Below are 24321 nucleotides of genomic sequence, written 5' to 3' on the forward strand. Positions count from 1 at the left end.
GTGAGCACTCAAAACCATGCAAATATGTGGAAATTAAATAACCTGCTCCTGAGTAATTATTGGGTCAATTATGAAATCAAGATGGAAATTTAAAAATTATTTGAACTGAATGATAATAGTGGCACAACCTTTCAAAAACTCTGGGACTCAGCAAAAAGCAAAAGTGATGCTAAGAGGAAAGTTCATAGCATTAAATGCCTACATCAAAAGTCTGAAAGAATACAAATAGACAATTCGGAAGACAGCAGAAACTTGGTTGGTGAGTTCTTATTCATTCTGCCATTTTGTGTCTTTTTAGTGAAGTATTTTTAGGGCATTTATATTCAATGTTATTGAGATATGAGGTTCTATTCTATACATTGTGCCATTTGTTGCTTGAATATCTTGAGTTTTTTTCACTGTGTTGTTATATAGGTTTTGTAAAGATTTATGTTTTATGAGCTCCATTTTGGTGTATTTTGAGGATTTTTTTTCAAGATTTAGACCTCCTTTTAGCAGTTTTTGTAGTTCTGGCTTGGTAGTGATGAATTATCTTAGCATTTGTTTGGAAAAGACTGTATCTTTCCTTGATTTATGATACTTAGTTTCACCGGATTCAAAATTCTTGGTTGATAATTGCTTTGTTTAAGAAGGTTAAAAATAGGACTCCAATGCCTTCTAGCTTGTAGGATTTCCATTGAGAAATCTGCTGTTAATCTGATAGGTTTTCTTGTATAGGTTACCTGATGCTTTTGCCTCATGGCTCTAAAGATTCTTTCCTTTGTCTTGATTTTAGATAACCTGATAAGTATGTGCCTAGATGATGATCTTTTTGAGATGAATTTCCCAGGTATTCTTTGAGCTTCTTGTATTTCTAGATCTCTAGCAAGGCTGGGGAAGTTTTCCTTGGTTACTCCCTCAAGTATGTTTTCCAAATATTTGGATTTGTCTTTTTTTTCTGGAACACCAATTATTCTTAGGTTTGGACATTTAACATAGTCTCAAACTTCTTTGAGGCTTTCTTCTTTTTTTTAAAATCCTTTTTTCTTTGTCTTTGATGGATTGGGTTAATTCAAAAGCCTTATATTTGAGCTTTGAGGTTCTTTCTTCTTGTTCTATTCTATCGCTGAGACTTTCCAGCACATTTTGCATTTCTCCAAGTGTGTCTTGATTTCCAGAAGTTGTTATTGTTCTTTTATTTATGCTATCTATTTCAGTGAATAATTTTCCTTTCTTTTCATATCTTCATGATGTTTCTGATTTAAGTTGGACTTTACCTTTCTCTGGTGCCTCCTTGATTGGCTTAATAATTGACCTCCACACACCGCTCTATCCAGGGAGCTGCAAGCTAGTCCTACCTCCTATTCCCCATCTTAATCCTGAATCCTGACCATGAGTTTTTGATAATCACGGATGGATAGTATGATGAAAATGGAAGTCAGCACATCATTTAGCTTCTTAGAAAAAAAATGCAAAAAAATGGCAGTTAAATAAAAGCAAAATATGGACAACTACTTAGATACAAATTAAATACTTTACTTACCTGAGTAGTTATTACTGTAGCTCATTCTTTTATAAAACAAAACAAAACAACATTGTACACCTACTACATTCCAGGAAGTGTGCTAGACTATAGGTGCAACGAGATATGCAATATGGTCATAGCACTCAGCAGGCTTACAGTTGGCAGGTGGGGGTGATGGAAAAATGAGTACATTGTCTTAACACATGACAGCGAATGTCCTGGGTTGCAGCACTACAGGTGTGGGGCCTCTGAGAAAGTGTGGGATGAAGCATCAGAGAGAGTTGAGATGACTGTTAGAAGAAGGGAGGACAAATTGGGGCCAAGAAGAGGGAGAAAGGGAGAGGGTGAGGGAGGAGATGAAGGAAGAAGAAAGGGAGGAGAGAATCAAAGAGAATAAGAGGGAGAGGGAGAGGAGAGAGCAAACATGAACCTGAACCTGATTACTTGGAGAACTCCCTAAGTTCAGTGTGCCTAGGGCTTTACATGTCAGGAGCAGATAATGAGCAGGAGCCAGAAAGGTGAGCAGGAGCCTGGTGATGAAGAGCCATGTGTGAGGGAATTTCTTGTTTGGGTACAAGGTTCATACTATGCTCAATTTTCCATTGTAGAAAGATCACTTGATCAAAATGGATAAAAAATTCAAATAGAGCAAGACTGATGGTAAGAGATTAATTAACAGATGCTCCAAATTTCCAGGGGAAAAATGGAAGGGACTTACACCAAGGAAGAGGCAGGTGATATAAAGAAAAAGGAATGGATTTCCAAAATATGTGAAAAAGTAGACGTCAGAACCTAAACTTAATAGTTAGTGGGAGGAGTTAGGAAGGGAAAGGAGTAAAAAATGTCTGAGATTTCTGATTTGGATGACTGGCAAGTAGTAACTTCATTTGCTGAGGCTGAGAATATTGGTGAAAGAATAACTTTGGTGGTGAGGCAGGAGAGTAAACTCACCTTTCAGCATGTGTTTTATTGCTTGAGGTTTTTGCAGGTCATATAAATGGAGATAATCAATCGTAGTTGGACAGTTTGACTTTCTATAAAGGGGAAACATTTAAAGTATCTCTCAGGCCTTGCAAAGACCACACATCTTAGAGGCCTTCTGCTTTTAACTATTTCATTTTGTCCCTTGGCAATCTCTGACCTTCAAAAAAGTGCCAAAAACCTTGCATTTTTCATTGAAAATTTCAGAGAAACAATTTTCTTAACACTTTTATTTCCATTCTTCAACTACCATGTTGGCATCATTTTTTCCACAAAGAAACTCCTCAAAAACAAAACAAAATCAATATGATCACTTTCTAAAAGTTCTCAGTTTCCCAGTGAAGTTCTCCTGGCATCTTTTGTGTTTTTAACTGTGTCCCAAGTACCTGATTAAGGGGTAGGTCAGCTTTGGGAGACATTCTTTGTAAAAGTGCTGAATCTGGGCAACCCCATTACCTATGGCCAGGAGGTGCCTCTGTTACAAATAATTTAAGAGAGGGGAAAAGAGAGGAAGAGGTTTTGTGAAGGAACTGGCCCAAAGTGCCCCTAACCTTTCAGGGCACTGGTCCCCTGAAGTTGGAGGCTAACTAAGGCTCTTTCAGGTAGACAAGGTCAAAAATTCACAGTGAGGTGGAATGTATGGTATTTTTGCAACTACATCTTTCTGTTGGGGGAGGGATGTAAAAAAAAATATATATATATATATATATAAAGGTAAATAATAAATGCTTTCTTTGGGTTTGGACATTTTGCAGAATAAACTCTGATTCAGTAATAAAATGTCACTATTAAAGAGGTAAGTTGATCATGGTTGCGTTTGCATAACACTGTAAATTTACTAAAAGTTATTTAATTGTATACTTAAAGAATTTTATAGTTTTTAAATTATACCTTAATAAAGTTATTAGAAAATAAATAAGGTTCATCTTTGAGTAAAAATCAAATCTGTTAGCCTTAGAAGGTATACTATAGTTAAGCTTTATCATGTCTGATTCATTTGACACTGAATCTCTGATTAAAAATGTATGATGTGCTACAGATTTTATTCATAATAAACTAAGTTATAGCCTATTATAACCTGTAAAACACTTCTTGCAAATTACCTAATTTATTTTTTCATTTACATACAGTTTCTCATAAATTTGAAAAATATTTGCCATGGTGCATTCTGCAAACATTCCCATATTCTTTTGCTTAATGCTTATTTGCATGAAAGTAACTAGGATTTTGCTTGTTTGTACTGGATAGCCATTAAACCAACTTCAGTATCTCTGCCTTTTTTCCTGTAGTTTAACTGTTTCTAATTTTGTTCATATTCTAAATAGATGTTAGAATCATACTTTTTATTTTCTACTTTCTAAATAAATTATCTAAGTTAACAAAAATAAAAAATAAAAACACTAGCTGGGTGTGGTGGTGCATGCCTGTAGTCCCAAGTCCCAGCCTCTCAGGAGGCTGAGGTGGGAGGATCACCAGAGTCGGGAAGGTTGAGGCTACCATGAACTGTGACTGTGCCACTGCACAGCAACCTGAGTGATAAAGTGAGACCCCATCTCAAAAAAGAAAAGAAAAGAAAAAAAGTTAAATCAGCCACAGTTTTCCCTCAGAGAACAGTTTTTTAGATAAAGGCAATAGTGTTTTTCTTTGGAGTGCCCTGTGAATTTGTGGAGGTGAGAAAGAATGCCAATTCTTACTGCTTTTTACCTTGATGAATTATTACGATAGGATTGATTTGCTTCTGAGTATGTGCCATTTTTATAATGTATTATATCTTCACTTTTAAAGCCTGTATAGTCTTCCCTCTAGGGAATGTTCCTTATTTACGCATCCCCCACCGTTGGGCTATCAGCATACCAGAATGCTGTTGGTAATTTCTTTTTAAAATTAAACCTAATTTCCTCTTAATTTGTGTTTTGAAGTGCTGTGAATGATGGCCACTTAAAAATTCTCTAGAAGATATTTTTCCTCTTCTCCTCTTTGAAGGTGCTGGTCTGAGGTTGGTGACCGACACGTGGGACAGAATCTTTCCATTGGCCAGGGATGTGACTATAAGGCCATCATAGAACACGAGATCCTGCATGCTTTGGGATTTTACCACGAGCAGTCAAGGACTGACCGCGATGATTATGTGACCATCTGGTGGGACGAAATTCTTCCAGGTGTGATTGGGTGGAGATTGCTATCACATTTATCATTGGCTAAGACCAAGCTGGGATGACCAGGCCAAATCTGTGAGGACAGGAGCTTCAACCTCTCTAGTGGGAATGCAGACTATGAAGGGGTTATGATTTGTTGGCCCTTTATGTGGACTGTGCTGATCTGACCATAATTCATCGCAGATAAGAATTTCGGGGAATGGTGGTAACTCACTGTAGAGGTCAACTGAAAGTTAACCAGAAGCTTTGCTTTCTATCAGTGTTTTCATTAAAACTCTATCTAAAACTGTTTACTTTCCTGTCTTAATGAGTAAAGTGAATCCAGATATTAAAGTCAGTTTTCTGGATGTGAAATCTCCTGTGCCTCTAGAAGGCTTTTTGAGGGTTTGCTGATTATTCCATGACTACAGGACATACTCCAGAAGTATTTTTTCAGTTGCTTTACCAAATCAATGAAAAGTATTTAAAAACAAAAACAAAAATGGATGCTTTTATCTGAAATAACACCCCAATTACGTTAATTCTGGCTAGTTACCTGGGTTCTGATTAATCAAAGGTTAATGTTTTTTCTTCCTCACTTCTAAGCAACTTGCGGCTTCTGTCTTCACCTCATACTATGCAAAAGATAACAGTTTTGTCTTACATATTATGCACTTATATTATTCTAATGATTTCATTGTTCTTTAGGTTGTTTGTTTTGTTTTGAGATGGAGTTTCATTCTTGTTGCCCAGGCTGGAGTGCAGTGGCATGATCTTGGCTCACTGCAACTTTGCCTCTCAGGTTCAAGCGATTCTCCTGCCTCAGCTGGGACTATAGGTGTGCATTACCACCCCCAGCTAATTTTGTATTTTTTTTAGTAGAGACAGGGTTTTACCATGCTGATCAAGCTGGTCTTGAACTCCTGACCTCAGGTTACCCACCTGCCTTGGCCTCCCAAAGTACTGGGATGTCAAGCATGAGCCACCGTGCTTGGCCCTTACTTTCCTTAGTTGTTTGAGACAACGATGTAGAGTGCTTTTGAGCACACTAAAACATTTATTGAGCAGTTTCCTGATGTTCTAGAAAAAAAAAAGTCAATGCTATGTTTCTGAAGGTAACTAGTTTTTAGGTAGAAATTAGTGTTGGGAATGGGAAAACATTTTTTTTTTGGAAGTAAGAGATTAGTGAAACTTAAATGTATTTAAAATACCTTAAATGTTTCTATGCGTGGCTTTTATAAAATAAATAATAGCCTCGTGTAGGTATCTGTTTTATTTAGATCCCAGTTTTATATGCTGATTAATATATTGCGGTATCTCTATAATAATTTTACTTTTAGGGGCTCTAAAGAACTGCCAAGCTTTAAAATTAAGTATGAATCCTCAAAATTTTCTGTCAGGACTATAATAGTTCATTTTGGAGTAAAATGGTCAATGATTTTCACATGAGGTCAGGGTAGAGCTGGCTAATTGAAATTACCTGTGGGGTTTCTCAACCTGTGGCTTCCCAGTCTCTCATATTCTGGGAATTCTGTGCATGTGGATTGCTGCAGTAAGGAAGAAAACTGTAACTTTTAACAGTCTAATAGGTCATCAGCTTTGAGCCTACCCACATACTCCCACCATCTTACCACCACCCACTGACCGGAGGCCAGATAGCATTCTTCTTTGCCTCCCAGGCCAATCTAGAAAAGTTTTGGAGCATATTCACCCAGAGATGAAATAATAGCTCAGCCTTAATGTACCTGTCTCTCCTCAGTGGTGGTTGTATTATAACTGTGTGTTTGTAGAAGGAAGAAGGAAATGGTCGAAGGACTGAATCTCTGATTGCACGACTCAGGGTGCTATTAGACTTTGTCTGTATTTGCCTCTCAGCCTCAATTTCTTACCTTCCTGTACATATACTGGGCTGTGCTGAAAATTTTGTAAGCAAACAGAAAACATTCCTATTTCCAGGTCTTATAGAAGACAATACTTAGTGCTTTTAAAATGGTTTTAGGCCAAATGAGGTTTCCTTTATCAGAGTGAGCCAACACATTTGCCAGTGTCAAGTGCAGACTTGCTCAGCTCTGGTTTGAGCATAGGTTGCATATTTGCTCATCTCCTATCTGTGTTTTCATCAGGTACAATTCCATAAATCTAAATTGCCCGCAACCATGGGAGAACTATTCTCAAAAGAGACATCAACTCCAATAAGATTATCAACACAGGCAGTATAATTTATCAGGGTAATTTCTGAGTTTTATTGATTTAACTTTGGTTAATGATAAGCTTTCTGTTTAACTTGAGAAGACACTGGCAATGCAATTCTCTCCCAATGTCCACCTCCAGTTCTTGAATCAGAATTGTGTTTTTGAAATTTGTTTCCTTATGCTAGGGAAAAAACTCAACTTTTGAGGTCTAGCAGGGATGAACAGATGATAGTCCATGGGCCGTATCTACTAGCTTTTGTAAAGAAAGCTTTATGGGAACACAGTCATACCCATTTGTTTAAGTATTGTCAATGGCTGCTTTTGTATGCAATGGCAAAGTTGAGTAGCTACAATGGAGAACATATTTTCTATCTACTATAGAACAGGTTTGTTGACTGACCCCTGGTTTACAGGATCCCATGCCCTGGGTTACAGCCCCTTTTCAGCTCTCAGCTGTGACCGCTTATCTTATTCACTGTTGGGGGCCACTACCCACTGAGCACAGCTCCCAGCAGCTACTACGCCCAACAAAAACACATTGAATACATTTTTAAAAATTATTCAAAATATTTGTTTTAAGGCATTCTCATAAGAATCCTTAAATAATGCAGATTAAAATAATCAATTCTAACCTGATGGGATTTTTATTGTTTCTGTTTTGAGATAGAGTCTTGCTCTGCCGCCCAGGCTGGAGTGCAGTGGTACAATCTTGGCTCACTGCAATCTCCACCTCCCGGGTTCAAGCGATTCTCATGCCTCAGCTTCCTGAATAGCTGGGGTTACTGGTGTCCACCACCAGGCCAGGCTAATTTTTGTAGGTTTTTGGTAGAGATGGAGTTTCACAATGTGAGCAAGGCTGGTCTCCAACTCCTTGCCTCAAGTGATCCACCCACCTCACCCTCAAAAAGTGCTGGGATTAGAGGCATGAGCCATCACACCCAGCCTCGAACCAGATGATTTTATGGGAAATTAAGTAAAACACATCCAGTGATTTGAAAGTGCTTTGCTTCAGGCGCCACTGAGAGTTACCAAGAGATCCCAGACTCTTGACACTCTTTACAGTTCCATTGCCTCAAATGACACCCTAGGACCAAGTATTCTGGGGGGATTAACTTTCCTCTTCCCTGTTAAAGCTATTGTTTCTTTTAGACCCGTCCCACCTTCAAAAATGCTTTAATCTCTCTCAAGTAATCCCCATCCGTTGGGAGAATGAAACATCAGCTTTCAGAATTTACAGTTAAGGCAAGATATTGCTCAAACAAGGTCTTGCTCCTTAGCTTTTCCAAAAGCATTCAGAGAATCCCTCAAGCACCTGCTTGAGCACCACCTAACCACACCACACTTCTGCAACCCTGCATGTAGCTCTGTATGGGGCAGTTACATTTTCTTCTAATTTTTCAAAGTAACTGGATGAGCCAGGTGTGGTGGCTCACGCCTGTAATCCCCACACTTTGGGAGGCTGAGGCTGGAGAATCATTTGAACCCAGGAGATGGAGGTTGCAGTGAGCTGAGATCATGCCATTGCCTGGGTAACAGAGCAAAACCTCCGCCTCAAAACTAAACAAGCAAACAACAACCACAAAAAGTAACTGGATGAGGAGCTAGAGAAGGAGAAAGACATTAGGATGGGAAGTTATGACTGGAAGAGTTAGCCGCATTCTCATTCAGTTTTTCTGTCATTCCAAGAAGAAAATTAAAAATCTGCAAGCCTTTCCGTTAATGCGGCGCAAACAGTGAATTCCCAATGGTTATTAGTCAATTCAGAAACACTCTGATCAGTTATTGTGTTCAGCTTTTTACATTGCTGAACAATGTAAAAATTGCAGCACATCTTATCTCACTTTCACTAATCTCAGAAAAATATTTACCTTTCCTCTTTTAATAGAAAAATATTTTTTTTCTTCTTATTTTTTTTTGTTCTCCATGAGGCTATTTCTGAAAGAGAAGGATGTGAGCCTTGATTGACAGGATCCCCTGTCTTGCTTTCAGCTGCTTACCTTTACCTCTGCCCCTCAGATTTCCTTCTCCTAACCCATAAAGAGCTGCAGGTACAGCTCTGGGCAGACTCAGGGGATGAGGTACTCAGCTATTAGAATGATGTGTGTTGAATATAATCAATCTGTGAACATTTTCCTGAATTCAAAAATTTTTCCTGTCATTTGGAATACCTTCCTCATCTTTGCTATTTTACCTTCTCTTTCTGAAAAGAGAACACACACACACACACATTTATATATATAATGTATCTTTGGCATAAACATGTACACATATTTAGTAATTTCTAATATTTATATATTTATATTTTATATGTATTTTATAGTTATGATATACACATTAAATATTAATATATTAGCTAATGTTAATCAATTATGCATATTAATTTTACATCATATTGCTTATATAATATAACGTATATTTTTTTATTTTTTATATTTTTATTTTTTTATTGCATTTTAGGTTTTGGAGTACATGTGCAGAGCATGCAATACAGTTGCATAGGTACACACATGGCAGTGTGTTTTGTTTGCTTTCTCCCCTTCACCCACATTTGGCATTTCTCCCCAGGCTATCCCTCCCCACCTCCCCCTCCCACTGGCCCTCCCCTTTTCCCCCCAGTAGACCCCAGTGTTTAGTACTCCCCTCTCTGTGTCCATGTGTTCTCATTTTTCATCACCCACCTATGAGTGAGAATATGCGGTGTTTCATTTTCTGTTCTTGTGTCAGTATAACGTATATTTAAATAGATTTATTTAAGTACACATATTTAAATAGAACTGATTATTTTCCTCTTTTGGAGGGTCTCTGAGTAGTCAAAGAGAGCAGCATGGGGAAAATAACATGACCGAGCAGGACCTGTGGATTCTCTCTCTCCCTTACAGGTTACCAGCACAACTTTAACACCTACAATGACAGCTTTATAACAGACCTCAATACACCCTATGATTATGAGTCTCTGATGCACTACGCGCCTTTCTCATTTAACAAGAATGCAAGTGTTCCCACCATCACAGCCAAGATCCCTGAATTTAACTCCATTATTGGACAGCGCCTGGATCTCAGTGACATTGATTTAGAGAGGCTGAACCGAATGTACAATTGCAGTGAGTACCTCAGTTTCTGAGAACTGGACAAACTGCCTCAACAGAGATTCTCTCAGCCTTAGAGATTTCCTTTACTCTTCTTTAATGTTCTAGCTAAAAGAGTAAGAACAAACTGCGTAACTTTTGTTGGTCTACCTCTAGACAAAAAACAAACAAAAAAACTGTAACACAAACCTTACTGGATGGTTATAAAAAACCAATTACAAAGTTGTGTTCTGTAAAGTCAAAGTACTGGTCAAACGTAAGGAGCTGTTATTGTCTAGTTTCTTTTGCTCCTTTGAAGGATGCATTATTATGTAAAGGTCAAGATAGGTAATGGACTTGAAAGCATTCTGTATCCTGTAAAATTCTTTACCTACAATAGTTATTCCTAGAGTAATCTAATCTTCTGGGGTGGGATGTTTTCTAAAGAGGATCCCACTAGCCTTCAGAGATAAAATGTTTGAATCTGTTCAGTAAGTATATACAAAAGACCTGCTGAGTACAAAGCCAAGTATTAGAGGTACCTTGCTTATGGTTAGTATTTACATAGCAGAGAATGATTATACATTTTTTTAAATCTTGAATCTGTGCGGTAGGTTAGGGCTGTGTCTGTATTAGCAGGTACTAACATCTGATGACAGTAAGATTTGCATTTGAGAAAAAGTCAAGATAACAGGCTTTCGATCCTGTTGTATTTGAACAATGAGGTTTTAGTGGCTTAAGACATTAGCTATTTGGAATGAAATGTATTTCATTTTTAACAATGATAAAAATATTATTTTCAGCCACAACTCATACTCTTTTGGACCTCTGTACTTTTGAGAAGGCAAACATCTGTGGGATGATTCAGGGCACCAGAGATGACACTGACTGGGTCCGTAACGACAGTGCTCAGGCTGGAGAAGTGGATCACACCTTGGTGGGACGATGCACAGGTCAGTGAAAGTGGAAAGCAAACACACTGATGTGGTTCACCAGGTTCAACCAGGTTCTGCCAGCCACCGTGTTTTGCCTCAATCAGAATGTTGGTTATCCAACTTGAAAATCTGAACAAGGACAAAGAACATTTCTCATATCTTAACTATTAACTCAATAAAAAGCATCCAGGCTCTGGGCATGCAAAAGAAAGGTGCATTTAAGCAAAACTGATATTGATAGGTAGTTGATAAGATAAAACTTCAGAAAAAAAAGATAAAAAGGTGCATTTAAGCAAAACTGATATTGATAGGTGGTTGTTAAGATAAAACTTCAGAAAAAAAAGATAAAAATTTGTAAATAAGGGCAATGTCTCTAGAGCCACACGCTCCTAATGTGAGCCACATAAGCAATGTGGAATTTTCTAATGTCCACATGACTCTGGCTCTGTGGCACAACAGGTAACATGTTGGACTTTTAATACCTACATGAAAAAGTCAAAGAAAACAGGTGAAATTAATTTTAATAATGTACTTTGTAACTCAATATATCCCAAATAGTAGCATTTCAACATGTAATCAATATAAAAGTTATTGTGAGATGCTTCACATTTTTCATGCTAAGTATTTTAGACTTGACACGTATTTTACTCCTACAGTACCTCTCAGTTTGCACTGGCCACAATTCAAGCACTCAGTAGCCACATAGGTTTGGTATTGGATAGCACAGCTTCAGATAGTTCCTATATACCATTTGTGTAGTGAAAAAGACAGACCTGGTTTGAAATATGGTTTCACCACTTACTTAGGTGACCACAGAAAGTTGTTGTCATTTGGGTGCTTTTTAAAAAAGACTTGGCTTTCACAAACCTCTGGAAATATCAAGATACTGATGCCTACTTCACAGTGACAGTGGAAGAATAACGCATACAAAGCCCCCACCTGCAGACCAGCAGCTTCATTCTCCATTTTCCCTTTCTCTCCAGATGTTCCATTTATTTTGCTTTTCTATTTTAGCATTCTTGTATTCTGTGCCCCCCACTGAAATCATCTGAACTATATTTGGAAGCTGGTAAAGTTACAGATTATTACGGCTTTTTAAAGACTAGACTATTGCAAAGTCACTTAGTCCATAACTCTCTGAGAGTTGGTGAGATTCCCTTCCTGGAAGGGTCACAGCCTGTGTCACCCAGATACCAGGCCACCACAGGGAATGTCAGAGGTGATAAGCCACTGACACTTTTCCTCCACCTTTGGCAGAGGGTAAAAGTTTCTGTCACAGATCAGATTATCAAACATATCATCCCAAGTGTCCAAAGGTTGATCCAAGCCTGAAGTTTTCTCTAAATTGCCGTTGTAGCCTCTAATCCAACCTATTCTGTGGCTTGCTGCTAGGCTAATGTGCAGCTAAACACGAAGGTGGATCTTTATTGTGAGAGGAATCTGCTGAAAGAATGTTCTAGCACCAAGTAAGAGGAAAGGACTACACCCCAGAAGAAAGATCTGGAAAAGCTGTGTCATGTTAACTTGAGAAGCTATTATGCTTCTTCCACAGGAGGCATTTAATGGAATATGTCTTGCTGGTAGAGAGCTCTCGCATAATTCAGGTGGATGCGTAGACATGAAGAGCTCAAAGGATCCCTTGGGAGGATTTCTCTCATCCAAAACCCAGAGAAATGAATAAACACCTAGGTATTGGCAGAGCTGGGTATAATCCAGGCCTCCCAAGTTCTGAGCTTGAATTTTTTGACTCTCAATTTATACTTCCTAGTACACCTAGGCAGGAATTCCCGAGTAAGAATTACCTAGAAACCTTTTTAGCCTTGTGTGCTCTTTTTTTTTTTTTAACCCAGGCATTCAATACATAATTATAATTTGGAGGTTTCAGGCAAATTCAGATATTGAGAAGAAAATACAAGGGAATGTAATTTGCCCTGATTTAGCATTAAAGCCATTGTGATATTTTAAGCTTTGTGGGAAGCTTATTTAAACCATCATTGCTTGCTGCTGATAAGAAAGGCAAGTGCCTCAGTTGAGGCAGGATGAAGCTGGGAGCATTATGGAGCATTGCTGCAGTGCCCAGCACTATACTGTACACTCATTTTATTTTTATCTTGTGAAATGTTTTGATTGAAGCATTTTTATATGGTGTTCACTGCTGGAACACTGTTTTAAAAACCTCTTTATATGCAAGAATTTTTCATTGTACTCAACTTGGACAAGTGTATGGTTTACCAAATGGTACATTTGTTTAGTTGGCTTGGTTGTTTTTAGGGGAAAGAGTTTTGAGATATCTGAGTCAGGTAAATCCCATCTCTGGCACTAATGTAGACACTTTTCACCCTCTTCAGTGTTCTTCTAATGCCTTCCTTTACATTCAGGAGAAATTCCCATTTAGTCTCTAATGTGTCCTGAATAGCCCTTCTGATAATATAGTAAAGATTATTTTTGCCACTGATAATACATCCAGTTATCAGACTAGCAATAGGGGAAACTGAACCCTTATCACTGTCAATGTTTAAAACCAAATCCTAAGCCTTTGAATTCCATAGTGTCTTATACAACGAGGAGACCATCCCAACTCTTTTCCTTGGAATGAATCTCTAATTGAAAGAATTGAAGTCAATGAGGAAAATAGAATTCATCTCACAGACACCAAATTCCATCAAACAATCAAACTTTGCTTGAAGCCTGTGTTTCTTTAAGTCAGAGGTATACATTTCACAATCTTGGAACAAAGACAATCAAACTGTGAAGGGCGAGCTTTAGCAGGTGACTAAGTCCATTGAGACACAATATTTATTGACAAATACCCTTCTTTTTATTTTCCTCAGAAGAGTTCTAGCTTTTGTTGCCTGGACAATGGCTGTGGTTCACTATTTCACTGTTTCCCACACCTTGGGGTGTGGGAAGCCAGAGATGTAATGTTTGGGTGCTCTTTCCATAGGTGCCGGCTACTTCATGCAGTTCAGCACCAGCTCGGGGTCAGCAGAAGAGGCAGCCCTACTGGAGTCTCGGATTCTTTACCCAAAGAGGAAGCAGCAGTGCCTGCAATTTTTCTATAAAATGACAGGAAGCCCGTCAGACAGACTCATTGTCTGGGTCAGGAGGGATGACAGCACAGGCAATGTTCGCAAGCTGGTCAAGGTGCAGAGTTTTCAAGGTACTTAGAGACATTCACACAAGGAATGATATGGCTTAAAACCTGGGATCCTGCTTTTTCTCCTCCTTCCCTCTTGGCTCCTACTCCTCCTTCTTTCTCTCTTCCTCCTTTTCCTCCACCCACTTCCTTCTCTTCTCAGAGCCTAACATAATATATGGCATGTTTTAATTACTCTGAATGTTTTAACTACTCAGAAATTAGAAGCAGTAACTTGGGTTTAGGTAGGGCTGAAATATACTTTTGTAAGAAGCCAATCAGAATATAGAAATCCAGTTTTCACTAGAACATTAAAGAAAGGCTAAGACTGAGAAAATGGATGATTCAGGAGTGGAGATCAGAAGGTAAAAGACATGTGAGAACTGATGCTGCTGGAGAGAGAGAGTAGTTAAATAGTTGACCAGCTCACGCCTGTAATCCCAGCACTCTGGGAGGCTGATGGGGGCAGATCACAAAGTCAGGAATTCAAGATCATCCTGGCCAACATAGTGAAACTCCATCTCTACTAAAAATCCAAAAATTAGCTGGGCATAGTGGTGTGCACCTGTAGTCCCAGTTATTTGGGAGGCTGAGACAGGAGAATTGCTTGAACCTGAGAGGTGGAGGTTGCAGTGAGCCAAGATCACATCACTGTACTCCAGCCAGGTGACAGAATGAGACTCGGTCTCAAAAGAAAAAAAATAGTTGACGATGGTGTTTTGTATCTGTTTCAGAAAAACAGGTGATGCCATTATTTAACATGCTAAAGTAATTTGAACCCTACTTGTGAAGTTGGTGGGAAATAAGTCATTTGTATATATTATCTTTCTATAATCACTTACATGTTCCTATGTGTCACTTTGTATGTTTATACAAGAAGGCCAGCATGTAAATGATTATAGATAGAGAAATTTTTTGTTGTAAAGTAGGAAAGCTTGTCTCCCTTTTTCTAGTTATGAATGAACCACCACCACAACAAAGGAAAACAAATACTTTGTTTATAACCCTGGATCTTGATTTATAGCCAGATTATCCTAGCATCCAACTGCCTATCTTAGCATTTAATTTCTCAGTTGGAATGAGTCCAGAGAAAGAAATTATTTTTTATATACCTGCTGCTTTTCAAGAAGAAAGCTTCCTTAGAGGTCATTTGTAAGAACAGGTGCCCAAATCTCCTATATCCAAGCCACTTTGTGGACTGACTGAAAGCTCTACAAATACAATTCTGAGGGGTTCACTTTTCTGACTGAAATTTATCATAGTTTGTATGATGAAAGGATGACAACTAGATTCCCTTTAAGAGTTGAGGATGTGTTCTGTTACCAAGGATTGTAAATATTTAATGAGAAAATGAGTTAGAGTTTCAATAATATTGATGGGACCTATTATCACTCACTTTCGTCTAAAGCTAAAAGTGTTATCCTTCTAAGCATAAAATCAACAAAGCAGACATCTCATGCTTAATTTAGTTTCTTACACTGCTGTGATTTGTGTTTCACTGAATTCAGAGTATGTCTGTGTAAATTCCCTGGTAGCACGGTATGAATGGATTTTTAAAGTAGTCAATTCTGATACTGTTTTGTTAATGAAGTTTTTCAAAAAGGTTAGCTGAATATCATTTAGTGTTATTTATGTGACATTCAACTTAAGATAATTGCAACCTATTTGAATAGTTTTTGACTTTTGCAAAACGTATATTTTGACCAAAATACTTACACACAAAATGTGTTCATATGCACATCTGTATATATGTCATATACATACATAATGCTTATATACAAACTTACGTGAAAAATGTTTGCATACTATTGTATGTACACGCACATGCACACACACACATTTTTACTGAGGCCAGGACTTCCCTATAGATGACAATTCTAAACTAACAGGAATTAAACTTGTCTCACACAATCTTAGTAGCATTATTGCTTGACTATTTTAGGGCAGTCCTGTGGAAGCATGTGAACAAAACTTTCTTAATAATTTCATAGATGAATCTCTGAATATATAGCATAGTCTCTTGGGTCTTCTTTCCAGTACCAAATTCCCACATCTCAACCTCACTTTGACATACTATATTAAGAAAAATCAAAGCAAGTACTCATTAGCAAGAACAGAATCCTATTCTCTTGATAGAATTCCCATCATCCGTAACCCTGCTTGATAAATAGTTCAAATTCTATACATCTGTCCCTATTCCTAGACTTTCTGGCACCTATTACCCTTCAAGTCCATGTGTCTTTCACTTGGCTACAGTGCTCTCCCCAGGAGATGGCAACTACTTAGATTTGTAGGTTACAGAAGTGGCCGTGTGCCTTCTCCACCTCTCTCCTATGTTCCTTGTAACCTAACCACACAGGCCATAATCAGTTCCACCCTAGGAAACAGAACATTGTTAGACAACTGTCCCTTTAAGTTGTCCTTAGAGAGAGTGGCCTGAAAACAAATGGAGAGGAAAAGTCTTTTCCATTTCAAGGAAAGTATAGTTCTGTAAGTAGATTTCTGGTTAAAAGACACAGAAAAAGGAAAAAAGACACTCATCTGTAGGAACTCAGTTTAGCCAACATGACTTCTACTTGGAAGCATTTTTCCTCTCCTCCTCAAGCCCAACTCTAGGGAATATCCTGTGCAGAATATCAATGTAGAGGCTTCTCTTGGAGGGAATTCTGAGTTGATCCGCTTTCGCAGTTTCCTCTCTCCAGTACCCCCAAGCTCCTGTCTGGCTTTTTATGCTGTTCAGCCCAGGATCCCATGTTCTAGAACAACTTTCTCAACATCTTTCCTCAGTCCTTAATTCAAAAGTCCCACTTCAAGCTCATGCTCAGAGAAAAAGCAAGTAGACCTAATCCTTATTAGAATGTGAATTACTCTCTTTGGATTACTTAGCTCCCCTACATGGTGGACTTTTGGATCATATAAGGAAGAGGTAAACGTCTACATGTTGGAGAGGCAGTTAGTTTCGGGTAGGGAAGATCCAGTTTGTACTACAGGTTATTATCTGCTCTTCAGCATTCCTTATAGCTCTCTGGCAACGAGTCACAGGTTGGACCATATCGAGTCACTGTTTTCTGATGTTTGGCTTACAAAATGGCTATTTTATATAATTCAGCCTAACACTTGGGCTTTCAGTGCTAACATTAGGGGTTGCAGTTGAACCAGCAGACTCAGGAGGAAATCCAGTACCTGTAGAATTATACTGATAGTGGAAAACAAATTCATGGTTAAGATTTGAATACAAATTTTAAAATAAATCATAGTATTTTAAAAAGCCATTTTTCCTTATTAGATATGTAACTCTGGAAAAGTTACTTAACCAGTTTACAGTAGTACCTATTTTATAGGGCTTTTGTGAGGATTTAATGAGATCATTTATGGGAAGCACATGGCACTGTGCCAAACTCATAAGTACTCATTACGTGTTGGCCACAATTCTCACCAAAATTATTCTCTGTCCTCAGGAGATGATGACCATAACTGGAAAATTGCCCATGTGGTGCTCAAAGAAGAACAGAAGTTTCGCTACGTTTTCCAGGGCACAAAAGGTGACCCTCAGAACTCAACTGGGGGAATTTACCTGGATGACATCACTCTGACTGAAACCCCCTGCCCCACAGGGGTCTGGACAGTCCGGAATTTCTCCCAAGTCCTTGAGAACATCAGCCCAGGAGACAAGCTGCAGAGCCCTCGATTCTACAATTCAGAGGGATATGGTTTTGGGTTAACTTTATACCCCCGTGGCAGAGCAAGCTCCGGCAGCTCTGGCTACTTGGGACTTTCTTTTCACCTGTGCAGTGGGGAGAATGATGCTATCCTGGAGTGGCCAGTAGAAAACAGACAAGTGATAATGACCATCCTCGACCAGGAGCCCGATGTCAGGAATAGGATGTCCTCAAGCATGGTGTTCACTACGTCCAAGTTGCACACATCTCCAGGTGGGTGGTGTCAGCATAAATAATAACTGCCCCTCAACCCAGAAAGGCCCACAAATGTGATTCTATGGTGTAAGAAAGAGTAACGTTCCCCTCACGTGGTCCCCTTGGGAATATCATTAACATAGTCGTGTTGGAGTTCCAAGTTAAGATGTTCGATGCCATCACATTCTCCTTTCCTTTCCTAAATTCACTCATCAAACATCTATTCAGGGCTTACCATATGCCAAATTCTGTGCTAGGTACTTAGAATACAAGTGAATCAGCTGGTCCCTGCCTCATTGAGCTCATTGTGATTGAGGAGACAGATACTGCTAATCATTTATCAGATACCTGGAACTTGCTAGGCTCTGTGCAGAGCTAATGTACTTACTCCTAAAATAGTACTGATTGCCACTATGTCCTTGAAATAAACTTACAGCAGTAAAGAAATGAGCAAACTATTTTTTTCTTTACAAAAGATGTAGGCCTCAGAAGAAAGAAGCCATAGCTGTCCCTCTCTCTTCATTAAGGAAGTCACTCAGTAGCAGACAACTGATCACTCAGAGCTGTGATTCTCTGTCTCTCTCATCTTTCAAATCTGAATTGCAATTCTCCTGTCAAGAGAAAATAGCCTAATTTTTTTCCAATATTTTTTTTTCTGATTAACAAAGCCCTATATCCTCATTAAAGACAAACTGGAAAGCGAAATATAAAGAGGTAATGTGATTTTATGTTACCTACAACCTTGCAGAGATAAACAACACTGTCATCTGGGACAGGCCGTCCAAGGTGGGAACCTATCATACGGACTGTAATTGTTTTAGAAGCATCAGCTGGGGCTGGAGTGGTTTCATCTCACACCAAATGCTAAAAAGGAGGAGTTTCCTGAAAAATGATGATCTCATCATGTTTGCGGACTTTGAAGGTACTTTGTTGGTCTTTGTGTGTAAATAATCCTATGCTCTTGGTACTCTACTGATTTTATCCTGATTTTAAAGCACTCATGGAGAGTGGGGACGAGATCACAAAAATGTGTTGTAGAAAAAACTCCTTTAATTCAATTGGCCAAGGACTCACATCTTTATTTTAACTGTCCTTGAAAGAAACTGAAATTTTAGTGTCATCTTTCTGATAATTTTATCAAAGGTAACAGTTCACTGATTTCAGTTTAGTTTCCATCAGACTGTCCATGCTAACTTTACGTTGCATTTTGCAAATTCAGTAAATAAAAATGTGACTTGATTATTTGAAAATTTTAAAAAGCCACTTTTCCACTAAGGAAAACATCGTCACTAAGGGTGATATCCATGGGAGATAGAAGCAGTCTGGGGAACTTTCACCAGAAGTGGGAGTTAATTGTAGTCAGTTACTAATCCTGGATCTTCCTTATGATTCTCTATTTCCTGAAGATATCACCCACCTTGAGAAGACTGAAGTTCCCATTAAAGACAAAAGGCTGAGCCCCCAAGGCTTCATTCTCCAAGAGCAGAAACAGCAGGTCTCCAAAGAAGGTTCGGGAAAGGTCGTGATAGAAGAAGCCCTACCTGTCAGCCTGAGCCAGGGGCAGCCCAGCCGACAGAAGCGGTCAGTGGACAACATGGGCCCCCTAGAGGAGCACAACTGGCCACAGTACTTCAGAGACCCATGTGATCCAAACCCTTGCCAAAATGATGGCATCTGTGTGAATGAGAAGGGGATGGCAAGCTGCAGGTAGGTTCTGTAGCTGGGGAGAGGAGAAAAGCAAGCCAGCAGACCTGAGTGTTGTGCATGCTTACCCTGGTAAAGGGTGCTGTTTGCAGAGCAGGGCAAAGGCTACCTAAAATGGTCAACTGGGTGCGGTTTTCCTTGGCTCTACAAAGGTGTGCCCTGGGCTCATGGGCTTATGCTGCCAAGACAGAGGCATCCCAGGTCTCCTCGTCTCTTGATTTTCATCCCTTTTCCTCCTTTGGGGCATTGTCAACAGCATCTTGGATACTCCTGGAATTTCTATAACATCCAAGATGGCTTTTAGTCTAGGGACTTTCTACTCCATAACAGTGGGTCTCAAGACGAAGGTTAAATCTTTACTGACTACAGATGTTCCTAATGATTATTATTCTACAGTCTGTCATTTACACTGTGCTATTATTACAGTTATATTTTTAATAATAGTAATAAAAACTCCTGATATTTCTGACCCCTTGCTATGCATCCTGAGGATCTTACATGCATTATCGAAATTCACTCTCACTGCCACCTGTGACATAAAGGCTCTCTTTGGCCCCATTCAGTGCATCAAGAAATTAAGCTTAGAAATATTAAGTAATTTATCTAAAATGTACCCAGATGGAAAATGCTGAAGCTGGGGCTTGCATCTAGGTCTGTCTGGCAGCACAGTTTGCTATATTTAATAGTTCTTTTTATAATGTTTGCTTGTATAAAACCCTAAAAACTGTTTCATAAAAAGATGTAGGTGATGATAGAAGCAACAGTTCCATTTGAATAGTAGCAGATGTAGGAACCATTCTGCCAATCTCAAAAATTTATATTTCTTCTTAGTTCTTTTTAGTCTCCACTTTGTTTTCTTTTCGTAGCTTTTATTTTGAAATAACTTTAGACTTGCAGATGCAAAAATACTACAGAGACTTTCTCTGTGCCATTCGCCCACTCAGTTTTCCCTAATGTTAGCATATTACACAAACCACAGTACAATTAGTGTAGCTAAGAAATGAACATTGGCACAATCCTAGTACATAAATTACAGACCTTATTCACCTTTTCCCAGTTTTCCCACTAATGTCCTTTTTTCGTTTTAGGATCCAATTCAAGATCTCACGTAATATTTACCTTTTACGTCTTCTGTCTCCTAATCCCCTCCAATCTGGGACAATTCCTCAGTTCTTTCTTGTCTTTCATTACCTTGACACTTTTGAAGATTACTGGTCGGGGATATTTTTTTGGGTAAATTTTTCATTGATTTGGGTTTATCTTATTCTCTCATGATTAGATCAAGGTTACACATTTGTGGCAAGATTAGTAAATATGTGATATGTCTTCTCACTGCATCATGTGAGCAGGTACATGATGCTGATACGCGTCATTACTGGTGATATAAACCTTCATCGTTGGCCAACAGCACGTCTGCCAGGCCTCTCCACTGAAGAGTTACCATTTCTCCCTCTGTAATTAATATATATCTTGGGAGAGATATTTCAAGATCATGGAGACATCCTGCTTTTCCTCAAATCCTCACACTAATTTCAGCATCTATTGACACATCCTACGTGCAAAACTCACCACTGGGATCTTCTAATGTTAATTTCCTATTTCCTTCACATTCATTCAAATGAATTGTTCTGTAAAGAATAATGGCCCCTTCACCCCATTAATTTGTTTATGCAGTTATTTATTTCTATCACTAAGGAATCATAAACATTTATTCAGTGGGCTCTGTTGCAGTAATTTCATTATTTATTTTGTTGCTTCTGTTGTCCCAGCTTTGGTCTCTGGGAGCTCTTCCAGGTTGACTCCTGCGCTCTTTCAACACCAGACCTTGTGAACACAACATGACTTTCTGGCACAATAGCATACTCTAGGCTCATCTTTAATTTTGCCTGCCCCACCCATAGAATCAATCACTCTTCCAGGAAGCCCTCTGGTTCCTTTTAGTGGGGAAGGTTCACCTGTTTATGGCCTCCAAAGCCATGGGTCTGCATGTCTTTGCCTGACAGGCCCTTGGATGCCAGATTCCAATATGTACCCCTAACAGTCCTCATCCTTCTCAGGCTAAGGGAGGCCAGCGTTGCCACTTATATGTCAGCCTCTACTTGGCTAAACTATTCCTCTCCTAGAAACCTGCAGCTTAGAGTTGGCTGAATAAGTTTTTCTAAGGTAACACTAGGGGATATCACTAAGTTGTGTTTGGAGGGAACTGGGTCAGAAAAAAGAATGGAATAAACTTGCTGTTATTCACTGATTTCTAAGAAGTCAATTCCCAGGATAGAGAGGAGGCCTTGGAAGGTAAAATCATTTAGGATTAGTAAAAGAAAATACTGACTTCTTTTTCCTTTTCTTGGTGGGGGACGGGTTTTCACTCTTGTTGCCCAGGCTGAAGTGCAATGGCACCATCTTGGCTCACTGCAACCTCCACCTCCCGGGTTCAGGCAATGCTCCTGCTTCAGCCTCCAGAGTAGGTGGGGTTACAGGTGCCTGCCACCATGCCTGGCTAATTTTTTTTTATATTTTCACCATGTTGGCCAAGCTGGTCTCGAACTCCTGACCTCAGGTGATCCACCTGCCTTGGCCTACCAAAGTGCTGGGGTTACAGGCATGTGCCACCACACCTGGCCAGAAGATGCTGACTTCTGATTGTTTCACTCTGCCCTGTTGAATTCTGCTGAGTAGACTTTCTAGTAGGAATGTTTGAAACAAAGGCTGGAATTTTTATAAAGGTATGGATGAGACACTGCTGTTTATGTGCTTTGGTTCTAAGATTATCAGCTGATCTTTATACTAGATAACATTAAGAAAGAAAACTAAGGGCTGGCCCTTATGTGTCGAATACCTTGATAAGTGCCATGTCCTCATTATTTCATGTGAACTTCAGGGCAGCCTCCTGAGACAGTGACAGTACAATAATCTTACAGTAACATTTTATTTGATATTATTTAGAAGTTTTCAAACTATAACTCATGCTCTAAGTCAGACTGTAGCTCAGGAATCTCCGTTGTAGCTTATATTCTTAGCCAGTGTCAGGCAATGTATTCCTTAGTGTCTCAAACCTTCCTCCTGAATCCTTGGTGGCTGAGAATCCTGGATCAGGAGGCATACCTCTTGGGATTAAATTTCAAGTGTGAAATGCTTACTAACAATGTGACCTTGAGCAACTTTTGTAACTTTCCTGTAAGATGAAGATGATGAGAATGGCCAAGTAATAACCTCCACCTCAAAGCGTTGTTGCAGGGTTAAATTAGTTGATTCACATATAGCATCTGAAATGAAACCAGGCACCAGGAAGACCTGCTCAGCGAGCATTTGCCATTTTTATTCTGTGGTGATGCATGTTGCTAGGAGGCACCTGAGGCCTGGGTAGTTCCCACACTCCCTTCACATCCTTTTCCCTCAGGTGCATCTCTGGACAGGCTTTCTTCTACACGGGGAAACACTGTCAGGCCATGCAGGTGCACAGCAGTGTCCTGAGCCTGGTGATTGGAGGCACGGCTGGCGTGATCTTCTTGATCTTCTCCATCATCACCATCCTTTCCCAAAAGCCAAGGAAGTGACCTGCCTGCTGGCATGTGCGAGACCACAGAAGCACCACCTCCATACAGGGCCTCCTTTCCCACCATCAGTGCAGTTTGAGGCAGCTTTTTTTTTAATCAGCCTTGCTTTGGATAGGACCTCCAAGGACTAAGGCCTCCAGCCCCATGTGTAACCCTTGTCATGTTTATGTCCCACATAATTCTGTTATCCTGCTTTATGCTCCTAATGTATCTAGTGTGACAACACTCATCACATTTCATTGTAAATCACTTGTTTGATTGCCTGTCTTTCCCATAGACTGTAAGCTCCATGTGGGCAGGCACATGTCATCTTCACTGACCATGCTAGCTTAAGTGTCTAGACACATGGCTGGCACATTGTAGGCACTCAGCAAAGATTTAATGAGTAAAACAAAAGAATGAATAAGATATAGAAAATCTCATTTCTATCTCAGATCAAATATGTATAATGAAATCAAATACTCACTTTTCATTAGACACATTAGTGTCATTATTCTTTTAAGATCTTGTTAAAGATTTCAAATAAAGGTTCTTCTAGGCAGTCATGTTTCACAGCATTTGCTTTCCTCTGTGATTCTAAGAGAAGGCCTTTAATAAATTTAATAAATATTGAGTTAGCACCTTCTTTGTATGTGGTATTATATGTAAGTATGGGTGTGCATGTGTGTGTTGAAGGATGGTGGTGTTCAAAAGCTTTCCCAGATCTTTTAATAGTATATTTTATGTGCTAGTTATGTACATTATCATATTAACAAACTGAAGGTATTGGAGAACTTTAAAGAAGTATTTTTTAGATATACGCTCTTTTCATAGTTCCTAAGGAGATAAAATCTAGCTGGGGCAAGGAAATTCCAAGATAGGTCAAGTGAAACACAAAAACAAAAGCAACTACGTTTCTATACCCAATCAGCAAAGAGCCAGCTCTGAAAGTCTAATAAAAGAAAAGATTTTAAGGATTCTGAATGGTCCTTTAAGTTATCAGGTTTTCTAAGTAGAGGCTTTATGACACTTTTGTAGAGTTAAAATGCACTGGAAACAAAATGAGAGTAGAAAAGTTTCTTTAATGCAAAAGTATGAGAACAGTTTGTAGCAAGTGAAAACAGCACCCTAGAGGGCAATAACCCTCAAACTTGAGGTGCATCCGTATCCCAAGTATGGCTGATTACAACAAAGCAGGGCCCCACCCCCAGAGTTTCCAGGT

At 39.1% G+C, this 24321-nt stretch overlaps 1 protein-coding gene across 8 annotated transcripts in view; it reads left to right on the forward strand.

Moving 5' to 3' along the window:
• The window catches only part of MEP1A (meprin A subunit alpha), a 49749-nt gene extending 26009 nt beyond the window's left edge, over window positions 1–23740 (forward strand). For 4 of the 8 annotated variants that reach the window (XM_078369353.1, XM_078369354.1, XM_078369351.1 and 1 more), the window contains 9 exons: window positions 4469–4644; window positions 9270–9311; window positions 9692–9913; window positions 10681–10830; window positions 13757–13972; window positions 17407–17880; window positions 18611–18784; window positions 19269–19569; window positions 22964–23740. In XM_078369353.1, the coding sequence (XP_078225479.1) occupies window positions 4469–4644; window positions 9270–9311; window positions 9692–9913; window positions 10681–10830; window positions 13757–13972; window positions 17407–17880; window positions 18611–18784; window positions 19269–19569; window positions 22964–23120 (1912 nt within the window). In that variant the 3' untranslated portion in view covers window positions 23121–23740. The remainder of the gene's footprint in view (window positions 1–4468; window positions 4645–9269; window positions 9312–9691; window positions 9914–10680; window positions 10831–13756; window positions 13973–17406; window positions 17881–18610; window positions 18785–19268; window positions 19570–22963) is intronic. The other 4 variants (XM_078369355.1, XM_078369356.1, XM_078369352.1 and 1 more) reach the window with 1 other exon arrangement.
• The last annotated feature ends 581 nt before the right edge of the window (window positions 23741–24321 follow it).

The sequence above is a fragment of the Callithrix jacchus genome, chromosome 4 (assembly GCF_049354715.1).
Source record: "Callithrix jacchus isolate 240 chromosome 4, calJac240_pri, whole genome shotgun sequence".
NCBI lineage: Eukaryota > Metazoa > Chordata > Mammalia > Primates > Cebidae > Callithrix > Callithrix jacchus.